This window comes from Megascapheus bottae, chromosome 7 (genome assembly GCF_031878675.1).
Source record: "Megascapheus bottae isolate mThoBot1 chromosome 7, mThoBot2.hap1, whole genome shotgun sequence".
In the NCBI taxonomy this organism is placed as follows: Eukaryota; Metazoa; Chordata; class Mammalia; order Rodentia; family Geomyidae; genus Megascapheus; species Megascapheus bottae.
Genome location: NC_143515.1, coordinates 20,441,492 through 20,464,059, shown reverse-complemented (window position 1 = coordinate 20,464,059; position 22,568 = coordinate 20,441,492). Strand labels below are relative to the sequence as shown.

The window sequence follows — 22,568 nt, the reverse complement described above, 5'->3', positions numbered from 1 at the left end:
GTCCATGATGCTATTTAAGTCACAAAGAATATTTTCAATGAATTCCTCATGTTCTATCTGAAGTCTCCTGGTCTTTGTACTGCCATGATTATTCTGTTGCTCTTGTTAGACTGTATGTTGGCACATATTCTTCTACACTCAGAGTCAGTCTCACATTGACCATTGTCTGAATCTCCTAAGTACACTCACACAATCTGCTCTGCTGTGTCCCTAGACCAGCAGCCCATGATGGCAGCTCACTCAGCCAGAAGGGAGGTTTTATTTCAGGGCTGCATCACTGTGGGAGGATCATGTATACATTGCATGCAGAAATAAACGCCAACATCCTCAGCCTCCACCCTGCTGATTTTCAGTGTGAAATCTGTGCCTGACCCACTGCCACTGAACCTGTCTGGAATCCCAGGTACTCGGTTGGAAGCCAAGTACATCAGAAGTTGTGTAGAATGGCATGGCCTCTGCAGATACCAGTTCAGAAGGTTTTCCTCATCACTATGTAGGAGGCTCTGACTAGACCTGCAGGAGATGGAGGCTGGCTCTCCCAGGGTGACAGCCAGGGTAAGTGGACTCTGGGTCAGCACAACATCTCCACTGGAATCTGAAATTATAAGAAGACAGAAGTGCAAGGTTGTATATAAACATTGATTAAGTTTATATATTTTCCTTATTACTCACATTTTATGGGTTCATTCAGAATTACAATAATAAATACAAAAAATAGACAGTTTTCTAGTATAAATCAGAGTCCTCAGTCAAACAAAGGGTCAACTTATTTTTGAAAAATTCCTCATTCTCTTAGACCTCAACCTCACTTTCCCCAACATGGATAACCATACCTACACATGTAACACAGATATGGCACAACTTTTCTGTGAGAGCTCACCCTTCCACCCGTTCTCACTCCTCATCTCCCTTTGTCCTTACCAGGGACCCAGAGCATTAACAGCCACAGGAGCTGAGAGAAGGACCTCATTTCTAGTAATGAAATGAGGAGTCTTCAATGGTCAAGGCAAGTTCAGAGCTGAGCCTTTATCTCAGACTTAGAGAGGAAGGTCCTCCCTAGGGAGCAGTATGCAAATATCCAGGTGGGGGCAACAGAGTGAGTAGAGCCAAGGGAGGGTGAGGCCTGCTCTTCTGAGGAAGGTGACATCAGATGTGCTCTGGGTTTTGGTGATAACCAATAAAAATCCTTGATGCCTGCGGCACAGAGAAGAGGGACTGCACTGAGAAAAGTCTGGAACTGTAAGGACCTACTTAAAATAATGATCTATGCATGTATGCAATTCTGATTGTCTTCAATTAAACACAATATAAAATGTCTCCAGTTCTAATCTACATTAAGCAGCCTTTACTTATTTGTCTCAGAGATTTCAGTCTCTAGTTCACCCAGGAAGAAAGAGTGCATGGAGAAGACTGGTTCTGGTACCCAATGGGCCACATTGCCCATGGGCTGAGGGGACATGTGGAAAGAGATTAGGTCTTTGCAGTTCCTGCCCACTGCCCATGGGAGGATTACAGCTGCTCTTATGGAGTGGGGCAGTTCTCATCGTAGTCACTAGTTGCAAAGTGAAGATGACCACTTGCTTAGCCACCTCAACTTGCAGCTGGTTCTCTGTTTATTAGCAACAATGCTGTGACACAGACAGGTCTGTCCCCACCAGACTATAGATAGATGAGGGTATTACATGTAGGACTTTCTGCATGCAAAGCTGTAAGGTTAAAACTCTTCTTTATTTACAATTTATGTCAGTTAGTATTTATAGAAAAGGACTGACATAGGATGCTGTGTGTGTGTGTGTGTGATATAGAGAGACAGAGAGACACAGACAGAGACAGAGAGACAGAGAGAGACAGAGACAGAGAAAGAGAGAAATGGTTTAAATAGAAGTGCTCTTAATGTGCCAACTGAGGAGCAAAAAGCTTCTCTGTATTTGTGATATTCATCTCCTTCTAAAAACAAACTCTTGAACCTTACAGGGATCCCTTCTCAACTTGTTGAGGGAGTGGTCAACCTTCAGTCAATCAGAAGTAGCTTTGAAATTTTAATTATATCATGCTGATGATGATTCTGAATTCTGGACACATTCTGAGTAGAAAAGAAATTAATATTGCACCCATGTTTATTTCTGTTGCATCCCTTTTGTGAAGCAGTATTTCTGTTTAAGAAGTGTGCCTTATCTATTTCGTGATACTACTTCATTTTCCAATGTTTTAGACTTATTGAAACCCTCACTATGCTCACAAGTTGATATAAGAAAAGGCATTTGTGAACATGGTCTTGGACAAAGCCATCTTCGATATATTCTGAGATTTGGCTGCGGTTTCACTGGGTCCTCAGCTGTGAGCTCCTCTCATCTGTTCAGGAGGTACATTTTCCACCATTCCTCTCCTCTCTGGTTTGCTGTGAATGCTACAAATTTACTGGGATCTCTTCTCATCTGCTATGAGCTTACAAGCTGGAGGAGACTCAATCCAATCAGTCCACAACTGTGAAGGAACATGTAGAAAGATGGAAAGTATAGACACATGAGAACTTCATTATCATTTCTTGTTTATAATTCTACCTTATTATATATAAGTATTTGCACAAAGGGTTACAATTAAACAACTCAGTTTATAAATGCAATGCTTTCATCATCCTGCCACATCCTTCGCAGCCCAGCTCTTCCCTTCCAAACACAGTTCTATGTATAAAAATGCAGTAAATTACTAAATTAGAATTTATAACTCTTATTTACTACATCTGTTTGGTGTATGGAAGAATTCTGATTACTCTGGTTAATAATGATGTAATATGGGTCACTAGGAGACTGTACCTGCTACTTTGTTCCATGAGGGTCTTAAATAAATTTTATGTATTTACATATATTCATATTTTGCAGATTTATTTGATCTCAGCCAGAAGCCAAGAATGCTTTGGCCCTCTTAGCTCTGAATATTACCATGAGATCAAACAACAGAAAAAAATGAATATCCAAACCTTCCAAAACTAGAGCACAGAAACTTATATTTGCCTTTATACTTTCTCAAAACTGGTCCTTAAAAACTCAGGATCCCTTTATATTTCCCATGGTGTACAGAATGGCATCTAGAAAAAAATAATGAATTTGATATGGAGCATCAAATCCAAATTAATTTTCTGGTAGTGAGATTCAAATATTTGATGTGTTGTTAAAATATTAATTGAAATAAATTTTTTCTGAATCTCATTTCCAGAAGAAAAACAACCTGACTACAAAAAATGTGAGAAACCTTTAAAGTGAAAAAATAATAGTAATGCATTAATCAACTGTACATTGTATAGCATCCACACATACCTAAAAATCTAATTGCACTTCAAAACTTTTATTCAAAATTGGAAAATGCAGGCAATCGAAAAGATAATAGCATTCGTTTTTCTCTACCACTTGACCACTGTACCATTTCTGGATTTTTCTATATATGTGGTACCCAGGATTTGAACCTGGGTCTTCATGCATGCTAGGCAAATATTCTACAATGAGGCCATTCTCTGAGCCCAAATAATTATTTTCTTAAAGCTCTTCTTTATAGAAGAATAAAATAACTCTACTTGCAACAGATCAATGTTGAAGGTGATGAACACACTTCATTTCCCCCAGAGGAATTGAACCCGGGTATCCTGCATGCTAGGCAAGCATTCTATTTCCATACCAAATTTACAGTCCCAGTTTAATAACATTACAAGAGATAAGCATTATATTAGCTTAAAATATTGAACTGCTGTACACTGAAAACTTTACAGGAAGGAATATAAGATACTCTAGATCTCCTTGGCACAGGTTGAAACATTCTAATTAAGGACCAATAAACACAACAAATCAGAGAAAGTCTGGACAACTGAGCCTGCATTAAACTGCATAGCTTCTGTATGACAAAGGACATAGCTAGGAAATTAACTAGAAAGCCTACAGAGTGGGAGAATATCTTCACTAACCATATAATGGACAAAGGCCTCATATCTAAAAATGTCAACAGCTGAAAAAAATGAAACACTCCAAAACTTATCTCCAAAGAAACAACCATCCCATTAAAAAATGGGCCAAAGACTTGAAGAGGATCTTCTCTGAAGAAGAAAAAAGAATGGCTTATGGACACATGAAGAAATGCTACACATGTCTTGGCCATAAAAGAAATGCAAATCAAAACAACTGTAAGATTCCACCTCTCCAGTAAGAATGGTCAGGAGCAATAAATCTAATACTGGAGGGGATGTGGCCAGGATGGATCACAACTAAACTGTTGGTGGCAGTGAAAACTCATTCAACCACTATGGAAAGCAGTATGGTAGTTCCTCAAAAGACTAAACACAGAGCTCCTATGACCCAGTGATTCCACTATTTAGCATTTACCAAATCAACTGGAAACAAGAACATACTAAATCCACTAGCACAATGATGTTCATTGCAGGACTATTTACAAAGATATGGAAGCAACCCAGATGCCCCTCAGTTCATGAGTGGATCAATAAGATGTGGTATTTATACACAGTGGAATTCTATGCTGCTGTCAGAAGAACGACATTGCCCCATTTGTAAGGAAATGGACAGACTTAGAAAAAATCATATTAAGTGAAGTAAGCCGGACTCAAAGGAACATAGGCTCAATGGTTTCCCTCATTTGTCACAATCAGTAGAAATCTTAAGCTCTCCTAGAAGATATTTAAAATAGAACAAAACCTATATACATAGGCCATATAGTATGACACTAAATGAAACACCACCAAGATTTAGAAACAAAAGCCATATACTGAGTGATTGTTATCCTTAATGTATTATGTTATCTCTCATCTCTTTAGTTGTCCCTTGGCTATCTCATAAAGTTACAGTATTTTACCTTGTTATCTGAAATAAAGTATATATTTGTATTTGATTATTTGAAATCACATAGGGAAGGGGGAAACACAAGATGAGGGGAGGGATGGGGGAAATGGTGACCCAGACATGAGAAAGTGTATCAGTGTATGTGAATAATGCACCTTCTCTCTGGTGAATATAATGTAACCCTTCTATTAATTACAATAAAAATATATGGAAAAAATACTGAACTGCTGTACAACAATCTTCATAAAGGACAACAAATAATGATGGAGGTGTCAAAGTAGAATAAATATTTGTATATATTTGGGTAAAGGAATGTTGTATTCATAACTACATTTGCATATGTATGTGCTTTTCAAAAAATGTGTCCTCCTACTGTCAAGTGTTGGGAGCAATTAATGTATTTCCTTATTTTGTATTTACCAAATTACAAGGAAGTTTTTATGCTATGGTCTTAAAACCAACTATAATACCTGGAAATGTTTGTTCTGAGCCCCAGCCACTTTAACTACAAATATCTGAGATGGGAAATAGTGATGACACATGTCTGCTCATCACCCAGCATTTGCACCACACTGCAAGCTCAGTGATCACTTCCTCTTTCTCTTCTGGTGACCCACAGACTTGCACAATGAGAGCCTCAATGAGAATTAGAAAGCAGAAGGGTGCCTTTCTAAACATGGGTGACATGCCTGCACAAAGGTGGCTTAGACAGCATTTGTCTTTAATCTGAATTTAATGGGATTTTGAGGTGGTTCTGACTACATTCTACAGAGTGCTACAATTGTGGATAAACTTTACGATAACTGTGCTTTAGTGACTGAAAAGAATCCCATTTGTTCATATACATTCTAGACCTATATCTTGCCTATGAAGGCTATCATTGTGTGATCAGAGCATCTCTCCTTTCATCCTTTTGTTTCCCTGATGGATTGGAGAGAATCACAGTGAAACAGTTTACACCACTGGGGCACATGCACATAGGACTCTGGTGATGGCTAGAGGATCTCCCAAATGCTAGGGAGTACCTGGGCATGGTTCAATGTTGAAGGTGATAGAAATAGATGCTAACTTTAATTAAGTACTACTGATGCCCTCATGCCATGAATTTTCAAATCAAGTCACACAGGATGGCCAGATAGACCTATGAATGCAGTGTCCATTGAACAAGGGCTCAGTCTCAGACTTCTGGGACCTATGGACACTGTCACAGGGCTTTACCACACTTCACTGTTTTAACTAGACCCAGACACCCAGGACATGGAAGGCCAGAGACCAGTGTACAGCATGCAGAAATATAACTGAGGAAAGCTTATCTAACCAAAAGTCACTGATTAAACTCTACTAAGGAATCAAAGGTCAGGCAGGGTTAGGAGAGCCCACAGGGCAGAGGCAAGAAATGCACACGTGGGATTCAGATTCTGAACACTAAGGAACCTGTTTACTACAGTTGTGGGCCAGGACCATGTGCTTGATGGGAGTATGTTAAGTTTTATTATCAAGGGAATGAAGTCACAGAAGACATTTCATTCTCATATTATGGTAAGATCTCATATTACATGAGAGACAAACATTTTGTCCAATCATTGCTAAATGGCACATCTGAAACTTTCTGGTCATTGTACTTTCAAGGATGATGTCCGGGTGTTTGTAGATTGAATGCAGTCATATCCTGTTCTCAATATCCTCATCTCTGCTCAGAGTCACTCTCACATTGGCTAAAATAGCTGTGTCCTAGGTAGACTCAGACTCTCTGCTCTGCTGCTCTCCACACCAACAACCCATGAAGACAGATCACACAGCCAGACAGGGGTTTTTGTTCAGGGCTGTATCACTGTGGGAGGAACATGTGTATCTTGCCCACAGTAATAATCTGCAGCATCCTCAGCCTCAACACTGCTGATTGTCAGTGTGAAATCTGTGTCTGATCCACTGCCACTGAATCTGTCTGGGACTCCAGAATTTCTGTTGGAAACACTATAGATGAGGGATTGTGGAGACTGGCCTGGCTTCTGCTGTAACCAATGCAGGTAGGTGTTTCCATTGCCATGTTTGAGGCTCTGACTAGACTTGCAGGAGATGGAGACTGTTTCTCCCAGGGAGACAGGCAGGGATCGTGGAGTCTGGGTCAGCACAACATCGCCACCAGATCCTGAAATTAAAGTAAGACAGAAGGGCAAGTTTATTCACAGACCTAGAAGTGCATGGGACTATTATTTGTAATTTGATATATATTGTGTATTATTTAAACTTCATATTGATTCATAATCTAAAATATTGAATATTAAAAAAATAGAGATATTTTGAAGAATAAATGGGTCTCTAGGAGTCACTGTATTGTCATCTGGCAGAGTCTTCACCCAAACCCAGTTTCCTGCTCCTTCTAGAATATTCCTCCCTTTCTCAGACCTAAACCTCATTTGCTCCATCAAAGATAATAACACTGGCACATATGACACCTGGACAGGGCACAACTGGGCCCTGAGAGCTCATCCTTCCACCCACTCTCACTCCTCATCTCTCTTTGTCCTTACCAGGGATCCAGAGCATTAAAAGCCACAGGAGCTGAGAGAAGGACTTCATTTCTAGGAGTGAAATGAGGAGTCTTCACTGATCAAGAGAAGTTCAGAGCTGAGCCTTTATCTCAGACTTGGAGAGGAAGGTCCTCCCTAGGGAGCAGTATGCAAATATCCAGGTGGGGTCAACAGAGTGAGATGAGCCAAGGAAGGGTGAGGCCTGCTGTTCTGAGGAAGGTGACTTCAGAAGTGTTCTGTGCTTGGTGATAACCAATAAAATCCAGGAGGCCTGAATCACTGGGAAGATGGACCCCACTCTGAAGGTCTTGCCCTAAGGGATGACAGGGTGCATGCAGCCCTAACCTAAATCAACACTAGACCCCTAAAGTTGTGCAGGGTCATGTCAAGCACAGCCTGTAGAAAAGTAATGGAGGCAATGCCAGGCTCTCCTGCACTCCTTGGGCTAGTCTAGAGAATGACACGATGTCCACAGAAGCAGCACGGGTCCTCAAGGGGTGGACTAGTCTAAGCATAGAGTTGAGCTAGATGAAGAGGCATTTGATACCCTTAACTACCAAATTGCCTGTTCAGGAAGCTCTATTTCCAAAGGAAATTCCTATTAAGATTTAGGTAATGCATTTACAGGAAGAACAAAATCTTCTCTTACTAATAGTGATCTTAAAGGCTTTATGTGGTAAAAGAAAATGTTTATACCTGAAAGTATGAGTGTATATTCAATGTAAGAAGTTTTCAAATTAAGTAGATATCCTGTCATTTATCCACACTGCATTTATATAGCAAATTAATCACAGAAATTCTGAAAACTTATCTTTGGAGAGTAATGGAATACAGATAGTGCTTCAAGATGAGTTCCACTGATACATGCACATATATTAGGTCTTCCTTTGTAATTGTTTGTGTTGTCTTATGTTTTGGTTTGGGCTTTGGGTTGTATTTTACAAGGGGCTGCACATTTGCAAAAGCACTGTCCTTGGGCTTTCTCAAGGCTAGGATTCTACGACTTGAACCACAACACCACCTTTTTTTTCTATGTATGTGATCCTGAGACATTGAACCAAGGTCTTTGTGCATGCTAGGCAACACTTTACCACTAGGCCAAACTCCTGGCCAATTTCTGTAAATTTTTAAAGACAAATAAATACATGTATATGGTTCTGGTTGGCATAAATTACCATAAAAATTTAAATGTCTCCATATCAATCTAAATTACCAGTCTCTGGTCATCTGTCCCAGAGATTTCAGCCTCTACTTATCTCCCAGGATGCTGGCTCTGGTGTGTGCCTGAACATGGTCTGGGAAGAAGGGTCAAGGGGAGAGGAGGCTGTGCTGATATTCAGAAGACCCCGCCTGGCCATCTGCAGAGGTGCCTTGTGGGGCGGGATGAGGTCATTGGAGTCCTGCCATCCTCGGGGCTATGGGAACTCTCGTGGAGCAAGGCCTTTCTCACCATAGGCGCCTGCTATAAAATAAGAAAACCATATGCTAGGCCTTCGAATCCTGGGGCTGGTTCTCTTTTCATTACCACATTATATTTTTTGACAGACAACGCAGGCCTTTCCTGCATAGAGGCAGACTCCACTGCATGTAGGAGAAAATTCTTATTCCAAAAATAGATCCGTTATTTTGTTCAAGGAAAGGACTGGTGTGCACGTGTGTGTGTGTGTGTGTGTGTGTGTGTGTGTGTGTGTGTGTGTGTGTGTGTATGTTGGACGTAGTTTAAAGAGGAATGCTCTTTCATGGGCTGATTGGGGAATAAAAAGCCTCTCTCTACCCCAATGCTCATCTCCTAAGCAGCTAATTAAACCTCAAGATATTTCCTTCAGATTCTTGAAGAATCAGTGAAGATTCATCATCGGTAGATCTAAGGTGATTTTTTTAAATTTTAATTCATAATATACTCTCAGGGATACCGATGATGATTTTGAATTCTAGACACATTCTGAGTAGGGAAGAAAATAATATTGCATCCATGGGTTTGATTCCTTTGTGTCACTAACATATTTAATGCAAATACCACATTGTCCTTTGATTGAGACTAATGGAAACTCTTTCTATGATTGCAAATTACTGACAGGAAGAGACACATGTAAACACAGCCTTGTGCAAAGCCCTCCTGGATATATTCTGAGAGTTGAGCCTTACTGAGTCATCAGCTGTGAACTCTTCAGAAAGTACATTTCCCAGCAGTCCTCTCCTCTCTGCTTTCTTGTGTATATTCTGAATGAGATGAGATCTCTTCTAATCTCATATGAGATAGAAGCCTTAAGAGACTCAGTCCTCTCCATCCACAACCTAAGAAGAGATAGGTGGACAGAGATGAAATAGTGGACAATTGAAAACTGCATGCAAGTTTTTTTGTTTTTAATTCTATTTTTACCACCTACATGTAGTTGTACAAAAGAGTTACCATTAAACATGTCAGTTTATAAATGCCAGGCTTTTTGATCTATGTGAGCTTTCAGCTCAATCCCTCCCAATCCACCTCCTCCTTTCCATATATATATTTCTATGTATAAAAGTACATTTTAATTACTAAAAATGAATTTATGACTCTCAGGATAGCTATATGGTAGATAGAAGACTATTTTCTACTCCTCTTACCCATCACCTGCCTTTAGGGTACTTCACATCAGGCATTTCCATCAATTCTTAGGAAAAATAATGCCATGCGATGCCATCCCACTTTGTGAGTCTTACATATTTCCGTGCCAGATATTTATTAGGCTTTTGGATGACATTTGTGTTAACAAATGGAAAACATTTGCTCTCAGAAGCTGAGGTGTTCCATTCTTCTCTAACTTCACAGTGTTCTTTAAGCAAGCATAGTCCTTTATGAATCAGAGCTTTTAGGTCCTAAGTAAAGCAATTTTTCTTTTTTATTTCCCTCCCCCCTTTTTCTTGCCAGTCCCAGCATTTGAACTTAGGAGCTGGGTACTGTCCTCAAGTGGATTTGAAAGCCACCACACCCTAATGATAACCCATTGAATTCTCATGATCTATGTTCCAAGGCTGCCTTCAGCTAGTGTGGACATGTGGCTTGTGAATTCCAAGTCCACATGGACTTGAAGCACTGGCATACATGGAATAGTTAGGAGCCATATTCTCAACCCAGAATTGTGTGTGGTGAGGGGAGGAGCTCCAGGCTGAGATGAGACTAAAGACCTGGGAATAGAGGGAGACCAGGAGTCCTTTCTATGATGCTTCCTGGTAAGAGGGAAGTGCACTCTGGTCCATGACCCTGAATGAGATTAGGGCCAAGGTGAGAGTGTGAGAGAGGCAGACTGCAGGGCTGTGTGTGGGGAAAGGATAATGCTACAGGGCTGCTCTTCCTGCTCCTGAGGGGCTGAGTGATGAGGAGAGTCAGCAGGGTCCCAGGACAGAGCCTTAAATCCCCTGGAGTCTGTGCTGTCAGAACAGAGAGGACACTTCACAAGGGAATGAATGCAGTCAATTGCCTATTAAATTAATATATTCATAGGCCTAATCTTAATTGTATAACTCATCATTTTAAATTATGACACTAAGACAGGTATCTAGGGAAAACTGAATAGTCACCGAGCAGCTCTTCCTCATTCTTAGACTAAGCGTGATGTAACTCAGGTCCCAGTCTATGCCCTTGAGGAAAAGCAATGACCTGCTCACTGCAGAGGATTCTGGGGACCTGCTGGGGACAGCACTGACCCTGCAGCCCCTTCTCACCTCCCACAACTGGATGTGGTGTGTCTACATGTCCCTTCAGGGCTGCATGTCTGCAGGTCCCCCTCCTCCCCTCACCTTTCTCACCTGTCCTTAATCACTTCACTACAACATGCCTGTGGAAATGTCAGCCTTGCCAGGTGTGATTACACTTTACAAAGTGAACATGAAATGGTCAAAAACTCTTATATCGGCAGTCATGATTTCCTCTAAAATCCAAGTCCTAGATTCCATGAAACCTGGCAGAGAGCGCCAGTTCCCAGCTCCTCTTTACAAGGGTAAACAGGCCGTATCTCCCTCTTCTCCAAGAATGACTGAGCTTGGTTTCTAAACAGCATATTGTTAATATTCTTGCAGACCACTCTCCACCTGGAGAGCAAGGTGAAATGCTGGAGTCAAGATTCACGTAAGTTGTGTTCACTCACATCTAAGTATGACAACAAAAATCAATACTGACCAAGCAGGCTGTTTAGTGAATATAGTTCTGTTCAGATAACCAATCAGGCAAATGCCTTCATTCACAAGGACACATTCATGCTCAATACACACATACTCTGGGGTTGGAGCACGCGCCATCCTTTCTTACCAAGATCAAAGTTGCCGAATGGAGAGAAACAAGGTTAGAGATCCATGTCCCTAAGCCAACTCCTAAAGCTGATCCTGCTCAGATAGAGTTGGTTTGATGTTTGGCTTGTCTGCCATATGGAACTAAATTTGATGGAACAAATAAGCATTTTTTTCTAACAAAGTTCAGGAGGTTGAGTAAATCCAAGAGGTGAATGTCCTCACTCACCTAATTTCTATATCCTCATAGGCTTGGTGCCTGTTAGGAGGGCTAGAGACAGAGCATCTTCTAATGACAATGGAGGTGAGGATTTTGCACTTCCCTACACTAACTCTCTTTTAAAATTATCCTTTCAGAGGATCTCTAGGATATAGAAACATAAGCCATATAATGAATGATTGTTGTTCTTAAGGTACTATGTTATGTCTCATCTCTTTTGCTGTCCCTTGGTTATCTCATATTGTTACAGTATCTAACTTTGTTACCTGATATATCGGATATATTTGTATTTGGTTATTTGAAATTAGATAGGAAACAGCGGAAAACAAGATGAGGGATGGGGGTGGGATGAGAGGGAAATGGGGACCAAGACATGTGAAAGGGTATCAATGTATGGGAATTAATGCACCATCTATCTGGCAAATATCATTAACCCTTCTATTAATTACAATAAAAATATATGAAAAAAATAATCCTTTCGGGGGCACACACTGGAGTTGCCAGTCAGCGAAGTAGTTTATGAATATAATGCATCTTTTTCAATATCTCCCCTTTCATCATTTTCTCCCATCAGTCTCAAACCACGCCATTACTAAATTTTCTTCAGTCTTGGGATGTGTATGGGGTTTTTTTCACAACATTTCCCTTTCCCCTCCTTTATTAAAATTTATTTTTTATTGTTGGGGTAATGTATAGAGAGGTTACAGGTATTCCCAGGTAGTGGGTGCATTACTTCTCACACATTGATACCCCTTCTCATGTTTTTGTCCCCATTTCCCTCTCCCCACCTTTCCCCATCATCTTGTTATCCCCCTTCCCTTTCCTATTTCAAATAAACAAATGAATGTATATAAAGTATACCAGAGAACAAAGTCAGATACAGTAACAATGTGAGATTTATCAAAGGGCAACACAAGAGAAGAGAAATAACATAGTACATTAAAAATGATCATATAATATACAGCTCTTGTTTCCATAGCCTACAGATCCTTTCATTTAGTCTCATCCTATACGAACTTATCTACCTAATTTTTGCACTATTGTATTCCTCTGCTAGTAGAGTCCTAGGTGTGTACTAATTTATTACAATTGAGGAAAACTATTGAGCCTATGTTCCTTTGGGTCTGGTTTACTTCACTTAATATGTTTTTTTCCAAGTCTTTCTATTTCCTTACAAATGGGGCAATGTCATTCTTTTGATGGCAGCATAGAACTGTATATAAACACCACATCGTGTTGATCTAATCATCTACTGAGCCCTCATCCTTCCTTGTTAACATTCATTTCTTCTTGCAGGTCACTTCTCCGTTTACATGCACACTGAGGGACAAAACTCCTTCCCTTGGGAATGTCTTGGTGCCACAGAGAAGACAAGGGAGAGAGGCTATGTCAGGCTTCCAGTCTCAGAACCAGCAAGGGCAGCGGCTTTGCCCCAAAAATCCATCCTGCTAGGAGGCACTGCCTTACTGTGAGTTCTTGTTTTGGGGTTAATACTCTGTTCAGCGTTCCGGTGGGCATTGCTGGTGGCAGCAGGCATATTTCTCTTATTTCTCCAATGGACCTCTCTGTGTATGCAACGTGAGGTGTGCCATCTAGTGTTCATTGTCTGATACTACATCTTGTAAGGTAATAGAAACCAGATTTTACTAATCCTTCTTCCTCCCACCTCTTCTGCCATTTTCAATGCAGTTACAGTGCCCTTAGCATATATCACTTTTCCAAAAGAGCTTCATTATTATACTTTCATATATAAATACAATTTATTTGCCTATGTTTACCCCTCCAGATTTTATTAACCTTTGTTGCTACTGTGGAGCAACACGGGAATGGGGAGGGACGACACCCAGGGCCAGCCTGGAGTCCCCCGGAGCCGAGCAAGGTGGTAAATATCAATGACCCAACTCTCCCCAAATCACCTGAGAAGAAAAAATCACTCTGAGGCAGGAGCTGGGTCATCCATGAAAGCGCAACAGATCTCTCCTTTTATTGTGTCAGGCAATTAGTTATATACTGTTGGGAAAAGAGAAGGTGGGAACTGGGAAGCTAGCCAATAGGAAGAGGGCCACCTTGCTATCACTAAGGGTCGGGGGCAAACTTTTAGGTACTGGGCGGGACAAGTGCAGGAAATTGTGCAAGACCTGTGCTGCTGCTGGGGGCTCAGTCGAGTCATGTACACAGAGATGCCTTAAGAGAGGTATGCAAGGAGAGAATGCCTGGCCAAAGCCCTTTAATGGCCACTAAGCCGGAATCAGGCCTCACAGATGAAGGTCAGGCCCCAACAAACCTCCTATCCACTTTCTATGATTTCTATACTGATTTCATTCATATACTTTACTCCAGTTACATCGACCCAATCACCTTCTTCTTTCCTCTCCCCCTCCTACTGGATTCCCTCCCCAAATACAAACACAGTCCCTCTTTACACTCATCTCAGTCACTCTGTCCATCAGAACCCGTCTCATATTCTCTCTCTCTCTCATCCTCTCTCTCTCTCTCTCTCTCTCTCTCTCTCTCTCTCTCTTTCTCTCTCTCTCTCTCTCCCTCGCCCATGCACACATGTCCTGCATGCACACACATGTTCATATATATGCATACATACATACCATAGGTCTCCAGTTTTGTTACAAGGTATGTATGCTCCTAGTTGGAAAGATATGTGTCTTTAGCTAGAACACTGAAAGATCAAATTAATATTTCTAGTGATGTGGTATGTTGTTTCTGCATTTAACATTTTGGTTATTTTTGTGTAAATAGTGAATTATAGTTGTTTATTTTTACTACATTTTAGTTGTTGTGCCCAGGAGCTGCCAATTACAAGCAGTTTATGAATTCATGATGTTATCCTGGGCCTTAAGGAGAACTTTTCAAACACTTCCTACTAACACTTACTCAAGATGGACTCTTAATAAAGAGGGAAGGAGAGGCTACCAGGTTGTGTAGGCCAGGGTTTGGTTCCTCTTTTTCATGAGGGGTGCTCATGGCTTGTGACTGAGGCTTTCCATGACTCTCCATGTCTGCAGCCCTTTCCACCTGAGCCAAGTTTGTTTTCCTCATGTCTTCTGGGCTTTGTAGCAGCTGATGTTGCACTGAGTATACAGCCTAACTTGGGAGATTGTACTTTGGGTTGTCCCACTGTTCAGGGTTCCAGAGAGTGTCCAGCCCAGACATGTGTGCACAGGTCTCTCATATTTAACATGAATGATACTATAAATATAAATTTTAAAGAGTCATACTGCCAAATCAAAACAACATTGAGATGCTACCTCACTCCAGCTAGAGCAGCCATTATCAAGAAATCTAATAACAACAGATGCCAGTGGAGATTTGGCCAGGAGGGATCGATACTCTACTTTTGGTGGGAGTGTAAACTCGTTCAACCACTATGGAAAGCAGTATGGAAGTTCCTCAAAAAACTAACATAGAACTCCCCTATTACCCAATCGTCCGTAAAAAGGGCATGCTAAAGCCACTAGCACGAGTGTTTATTGCAGCTAAGATAAGGAATAAACACAGATGCCCCTCAGTAGATGAATGGATGAAGAAAATGTGGTACTTATACACAAAGGAATTCTATGCTGCCATCAGAAAGAATGATGTTGCCCCATTTGTAAGGAAATGGAAAGACTTGGAAACAAATCATATTAAGTGAAGTAAGCCAGACCCAAAGGAACATAGGCTCAATGGTTTTCTTCAATTGTAATAAATTAGTACACACCTAGGACTCTCCTAGCAGAGGATCACAATAGCGCAAAACCTAGGTACATAAGGACATATAGGATGAGACCAAATGAAAGGATCTCTAGGTTATGAAAACAAGAGCTGTATCTTGTATGATTGTTGTTCTTAATGTACTATGTTATTTCTCTTCTCATTTTTTTGCCCTTTGGTTACTCTCATATTGTTACAGTATCTGACTTTGTCACCTGGCACATTGTATATACATTTATTTGTTTATTTGAAGTATGAAACGGAAGGGAGGAAACAAGGTGATTGGGAGGGGTGGAGCAGGGAAACGGGGACAAAAATATGAGAAAAGATATCAATGTATGAGAAGTAATTCATCTGCTCTCTGGTGAATATACCTGTAACCCATTTATACATTACAATAAAAAAGATTCCTTTTACCACACACTTCACAGATACTTCGCTTTTATTTTTTCTTGCAGAAATATACAATGAAACTGACAATAGAATCTATTTCTTTGGGACGAAATAGGCTGAGTAAACAGATTTTTCTCCTGATGATTTAAATATGCTTTTACTGTGAATGACATGATATGTAATTGCAAAAAACTAACTTGTTCCAATAGTTTTGCCCATCAGTTATATCAGAAACTAATGCATATTCCAAAAATCGTTTTACCTATAATATAGAAATAAGATTAATTTTGGTAAATGAGTGAGTCCTCTTCAGAGGTGGCAGGATTTCATTCATTTTAAAGTGAGGCACTGGTAAAATTGCCTTCTCTAAAACATCATCTACATTAAGATGGAAAGAATTTCCATTCTCTGGTAAAAATATCACTAGGGCTTAAAACAACTCTTTAGAAATTCACACTGCAAAAATATGGAAAGTATATATTGTAATGATATATTAGTAATATCAGAATGCAATGAAGGAAATATGGACTTCATGATCTAAAATTCCAGAATATATAAATGATCATATTAGTTGAACTAGTGGACATTGGCTATTCTGCCTCCTTTTCAGAGTTGGCACATTTGTCAACATAGGCAAAAGTTTTACCAGGACACAGAGAAAGACATGTGAGCAAAGAGAAATGAGCTGACTTTGGAGGTTCACAAGCCAGGATCTCCCATCAGGCCATTTTTCTCAGATCTGATTCAGGAGGAGAAAGGATGGGAGTATAGGGACCAAGGCAGAAATCCCTCCAGTTACTGGGGTATTTTCCTCATGGCTGCACAATTCATCCTTAATATATATCACTTTCATGAGTTGTGGCTCTGTCTCTGCCGTGCCTCAGTGATGCAGTTGCTGCTGGGTCTTCTGGTCATCAGGTGCTGTGTGTTCTGTCTCCATGACACCAACCACAGAGGCTCTGGGGCCTCCTCTAGAGTAATGCGTTTCCCAACTCTCTTGATGATGTTGCGTTGAATTGGAGTGGTTATCAAGATCTCAAGTCTCTTTGCTTGTGATCCCTGGTCATCTCTCCATACAGAAGAGCTGTGGGGAATTCTCTACTGCCTATGGATGGGGAAGGTAAATGCTAAACAGAAGAAGTTGGAGAATAGGAAAAAATAATAATATTTGACCAGCAAAGGAAAGTATTTATTACGTTGGAATATTTCTCTCTAGCCACGTAGTATTTGAGAAAGGCCACACAAATTCCTTCACATCCAATTGTTCATAGCACATGGGATACCACTAGATGAGGGAGTTTCCCCTGGCTTTGAAATGATTTGTGACAACTGCCAACTTCCTGTATTTTCATACCCACAGGCTTTTGACACACAATGTACTTATGCATATGAACAGCTGCTCCAGGTTTGGCTCCAAACAAGTTGTTCAGAACTGCATAAGTGAGAGGACTAGACATTGTCCACAGCTCTCTCTACTTTTGGTCTCATGATCATGTGATCATGACGACTTCCCAATGCTCTTTTTTCAGTACTGTTCTCCAGAGAAAATTATTTTATTCATGAGAATTAGACTGCATTAATGCCTTCCCTCATGGCTTATGAACCTAGACTGGTGGTAATTATCTCAATTGCCAGCACAACATACGGACATAAACTATCATAAATGGAGGACTTAATCATTTGCCATGTCTATTCTGTTTTGTTGTTGCACGGGGTTTCTTTACATATTCCAGTCTGGACTCTAATCCTCAATATGGCTTAGACTAATACTAAGCTGTCAAATGTCAACACCTCAGCCTAGAAAGAAAATTATTTGAAAAACATCTCTTAATATTACCAAATACTATTCAATTTGTAATGGTCTAATTTAATTAATACATGATACCAAACAGTTGGGATTAGAATGAGGATTTAATTCAATATAACTTGAATTATCATATCTCAGCACCTGAATGAACAACACTTATTCTCCTGCTGCCTGTGGCAAGCCCTGGCCTTACCCAGTTATGTCTGAAGTTCAGTAGAGATGCTTGTGGTACCCAGAGCTCAACTGAAACCTGTTGGGATTTCTAAAGCTTCTTGCTCTGACAATTACCTAGAAAAACTGTTGTACTGCTTCACAAATGAATTACATTAGCCAGCTGTGGCACCCTAAGCACGGTGGTTTTTCTTCAGGGCTATATTACTGTGGGAGGAGCATGTGTATATTGAAAGCAGTAGTAAACCCTAATATCCTCAGCCTCTACCCTGCTGATTTTCAGTGTGAAATCTGTGCCTGATCCACTGCCACTAAACCTGTGTGGAACCCCAGTTTCTCGATTGGAAACCCTATAGATCAGGAGTTGTGGAGACTGACCTGGTTTCTGCAGGAACAAGTTCAAATAGGTGTTTCCATCTCTATGCACAAGGCTCTGACTAGACCTGCAGGGGATGGAGGAAGGCTCTCCCTGGGTGACAAGCAGAGAGAGTGGACTCTGGGTCAATATAACATCAGCACTGGATCCTAAATGAGAGACAGGGTTAATTACAAGAGGACAGTGTTATTTACAAGCATCAGGAGTGATTTTCATAGTTATCTTTTCTTATTTCAGGTCATAATTTTTTTAATTTTTATGAACATTTTATGTAAAATGTTCATTAAATACATGATGAAAGCACACACACACACACACACACACACACTTATAAGACACAAGGGGGCTCTAGAATTTGCTACCCCTTCCCGTTATCAAGTCCTAGGCAGAGCACAGATCTTTTCTCCCCCTGGAATCTTCCTCACTAGCACACATCCATGTATCCCATGTGCATCCAGGAAGGCAGATCTGCTCATCTCACGTGTCGACACAGCATACATGGGGAGCAGTGGACACAGAGCTTAGTTCCTCCCTGGCTCCTTCCCCAGCTCCACTGTGCTCTTACCTGGATCCAGAGCATAAGCAGCCCCAGGAGCTGAGCAGGGCACTTCATTTTGAGAGAAAGCAGTCCTGCTCAGTGCAGGCAAGCTGAGAGCTGAGCTTTTATGTGGGACTTGCAGGGAAGCTTCTCCCCTGGGAGCAATATGCAAATGACCTGGTGGGTGCAATGGAGAGAGACACACTGGCAAATGAGGTAGAAAGACACACCAGGAGGGTGGGGCCTCTCCTGAAAGCCATGACATTCACTGTGATCAAGAAGAGCAACAGAGATCTAATGTGTGTGTCCTACAGAGAACATGCCTCATAATTCCTCCTGCTCTTGGTCTGCTTCCTAATTTTTCACCCCTTCCCAGGTGCACATAACGCTGTTATTTGAGAAGGATGAATTTCCATAAATATTGAGACATTCGTATTTATTCTCTAGATATTTACTTAAAAGTTTAGGTCTCATAGTTTCATGTTTCTTACCATGATCTGTATACAATATAGGAAGTAGAACTATGAAATTTTCAATGAAGAGTTTTGCACACATATATAATTCAGTCAAACTGTGGAAATGTTTTTCCAGTCCTGGACTAGGGTTTAGGAGCTGAACTCTACCACTTGAGCCACAGAACCACTTCCAGCTTTTTCTATGTATGTGATATCAAGGAATTGAACCCAGGTCTTTGTGCTTGTAGGCAAGCACTCTGCCACTAGGCCAAACTCCCAACCCCAAATTCATGGGATTTTATACCAAGTTCCTCAGATACATGTTTTTTCCCTCACAAACAGATGGTGAAGTAGACTCACTTGACAGTCCTGACAAGTTTCATAATAGTTTGTGTTTTCCTACTCTTGACCATCACATAAGCTGAAGAAAGAACATTTCTTCTGTTTAAATTTCTTTCTTGTTTTGGATTATTATTATTATTATTATTATTATTATTATTATTATTTGATACCATTGTATTTCTCTGGGTTCAGAAATCTTCCTGTTACTTCCTGTGGTTCTAAAAGGCTTCAGGATACTCCAGTGTATGTCTGCACATAGCAATTTCTCTTCACTTGCATTTATAAAAACAATGCAATAACATGACATTGAGTAGGTAAGCTTTTGGCTCATGTCTGTAATCATACCTATTCAGGACCCTAAGATCTGAGGATTGTGGTTCAAAGTCAACCCTGACAGGAAAGTTCCTGAGACTCTTATCTCCAATTTACCAGCAGAAAAAAGGAAATTGCACTGTGGCTCAACAGGTAGAAATGTAAGGCAGTAGCCTTGACCTGAAAGACTCAGGAAGAGTACCCAGGACAGAGTTCAAAAAAAGTTGAAAAAGAAACACACACACACACACACACACACACACACACACACACACACACTATTACTTTGCCCTCAATTTTGAGCTATAGTATCACTGATACAAAGGCTGGCTTTCATTTTCCATTCATTAGTCACATATGCCATTCTACTATATTCTAACCTCAATTGTGAAGGATAAAATTTGATCCAGGAATTTACTGAATTTCCCTGTGCAAATAGGCATAACAAATTACTCACCTGACTGTTGGGAGCCAGAGTGGGATCAGACTGTACCTTGATTTGCATCAGACAATGGCTTTATTGTCTTATTGTTTTCTGGCCTTATTCTGTTTAAATGACCTGAGATTTACCATATGAATGTAACACCTGGAAGTTCCTTGGGTCTCCAGGAGGGAAGAAGGGGAGTGGAAAATAAACGCGGCAGTCTTTACCTGGACTGTGGACATCCCGGACCCGGTGTGTCTGTCTCTCTTCTATTTCTTCCTAGTCCTTGCCCCCGATTTCAGGAACCCCAATCTGCGAACCCTGGTTTGCTGCCGGTTGGCCCCGGTACCTGACTATATGGTTGACTAGCTGATCAGTCAGGAGAGGGGCTTCTTCACAAAAGTCTCCCTGACTTTCACATTTTCCTTTTCCTCTTAAAGGATCATAATTTCATCTTCCTTTATCCTTCTCCTCATCTGTTTACTTTCAATACGTGTAAGTTGGGTGTTGAACCCAAAGTGAAGATTAACCAAAGATAGAAGTCATGCTAAAAGAAATATCACATCCCAGATCCTGCTGTCACACAGCTGAGCACAAGCCACTGGATATTACATCCATTAACATTTTGCCACTCAAGTTCTATTAAAGTCTGAAATATTCAAAATCACCTTATGTAGCTGAATTTATACTGACATTCTCCAAATGAAATAAGAGAAACTATATCAAGACAAAAAAGAAAAGAAAAGGCATGAAGTCCATAAATGCAGTGGCAAAATGTCTTTATTTGCTGAAAAACTTCATGAACAAAGTATTTAGAATCGAAACATAAAATACTTGAATTAATAATCCAGTACTATCCCTGTCCACATTTTGAATAGCTGTTCAGAATACAAAGAAACCTAAATAAATCCAGGGTATTTCCACATTTGTAGTTTGGAATATCATTTTATTACTTCAGCTATACTGGTCAACACCAGTGGCTGAAGCCTACAATCACATTTACTCAGCAGATTGAGACCTACAAGACTGTTGGCCCAGGATAGCCAGGGCAGGATTCTTTTCCTCTCATTCTAGAACTGCTCCTGCAATTGAAGGCATGAGAAAACAGCTGGGGCAGCCCAGCCTCACACTTCTCCTTCTCTGGTAGTTTATGTAATGGCTTGTATCACTGAGGGTGGGAGATTATAATCATGCATACAGTAATAACTTGCAACATCTTCAGGCTGCAGGCTGCTGATGGTGAGTGTGAACTCAGTCCCATATCCACTGCCACTGAATCTGGAGGGGATCCCAGAGTGTAAACTGTTCGCAGCATAGATCAGTAGCTTGGGTACTTTCCCTGGTTTCATCTGGTACCAGCTTAACTCATTGTTAATGCCCTGACTGGCCCTGCAGCTAATGGTGACTCTGTCTCCAGGAGATGCAGACAAGGAGGATGGACACTGGGTCATCTGGATGTCACATCTCGCACCTAGCATAGGAAAAGTAATAAATATACATAAAATCAAGCATGTTATAAGAAAGCTTCATAAATAGCCAAGCATCATTGTCTACAACAGTCTGAGATCATCAGCATAGTCTTTTCTTACTTGGAATCCAGAGCAGCAGCAGCCCCAGCAGCTGAGTGAAGGCCCTCATGTCTGTGCTGTGTTCTGACTGGGACTGACTCCTGCATCTGGGATGAACAGCCTATGAAGAAGAAGTGAGGGCAGTGACTGTGCTGTGGGCCCATGCAAATCAGCAGGGCTCTGGGTGGGGCAGGGCTGAAGTTTGTACAGCTGTGGAGCTGAGTCTCTTGGGAACTGAGCCTCTACACCAGCTATGCTATCTGTCTCCCCATAGAGGCTGACTTTATTATCAAACCAGTACAGAGGAGCACCTGTAGAAATAATTTGGATCCGAAGCAAACTTGGATACAGATTTTTAATATCTCATTTGAAACAATGATATTGAATTATTTTCAAAAAAAAGGAGATAGAATTATGTCAGGTGAAGTGAACAGCAGAGACCTAAAACACACATGATTTCTCTCATATGTGGAGGGTAGTTCTAATGTATGAATGCACAAGTATATAACAGATATATTAATCAAAGCTTGTTGTTTACATGGGAGAATTCCAATGATGTAGCTCCTTACACTAACTCAATTCAACAAAATTAATTCTGGCACTTGGAAGATGTGGAAGGGAG

At 40.7% G+C, this 22,568-nt stretch overlaps 1 gene segment (V, D, J or C); it reads right to left on the bottom strand.

The window, feature by feature from the left end:
• Positions 1-21,378: 21,378 nt before the first annotated feature.
• On the bottom strand, positions 21,379-22,033 carry LOC150060380 (immunoglobulin kappa variable 1-6-like). The segment is given in 2 exon segments: positions 21,379-21,849; positions 21,968-22,033. Coding segments are annotated over 2 exon segments (372 nt in total).
• Positions 22,034-22,568: the final 535 nt, after the last annotated feature.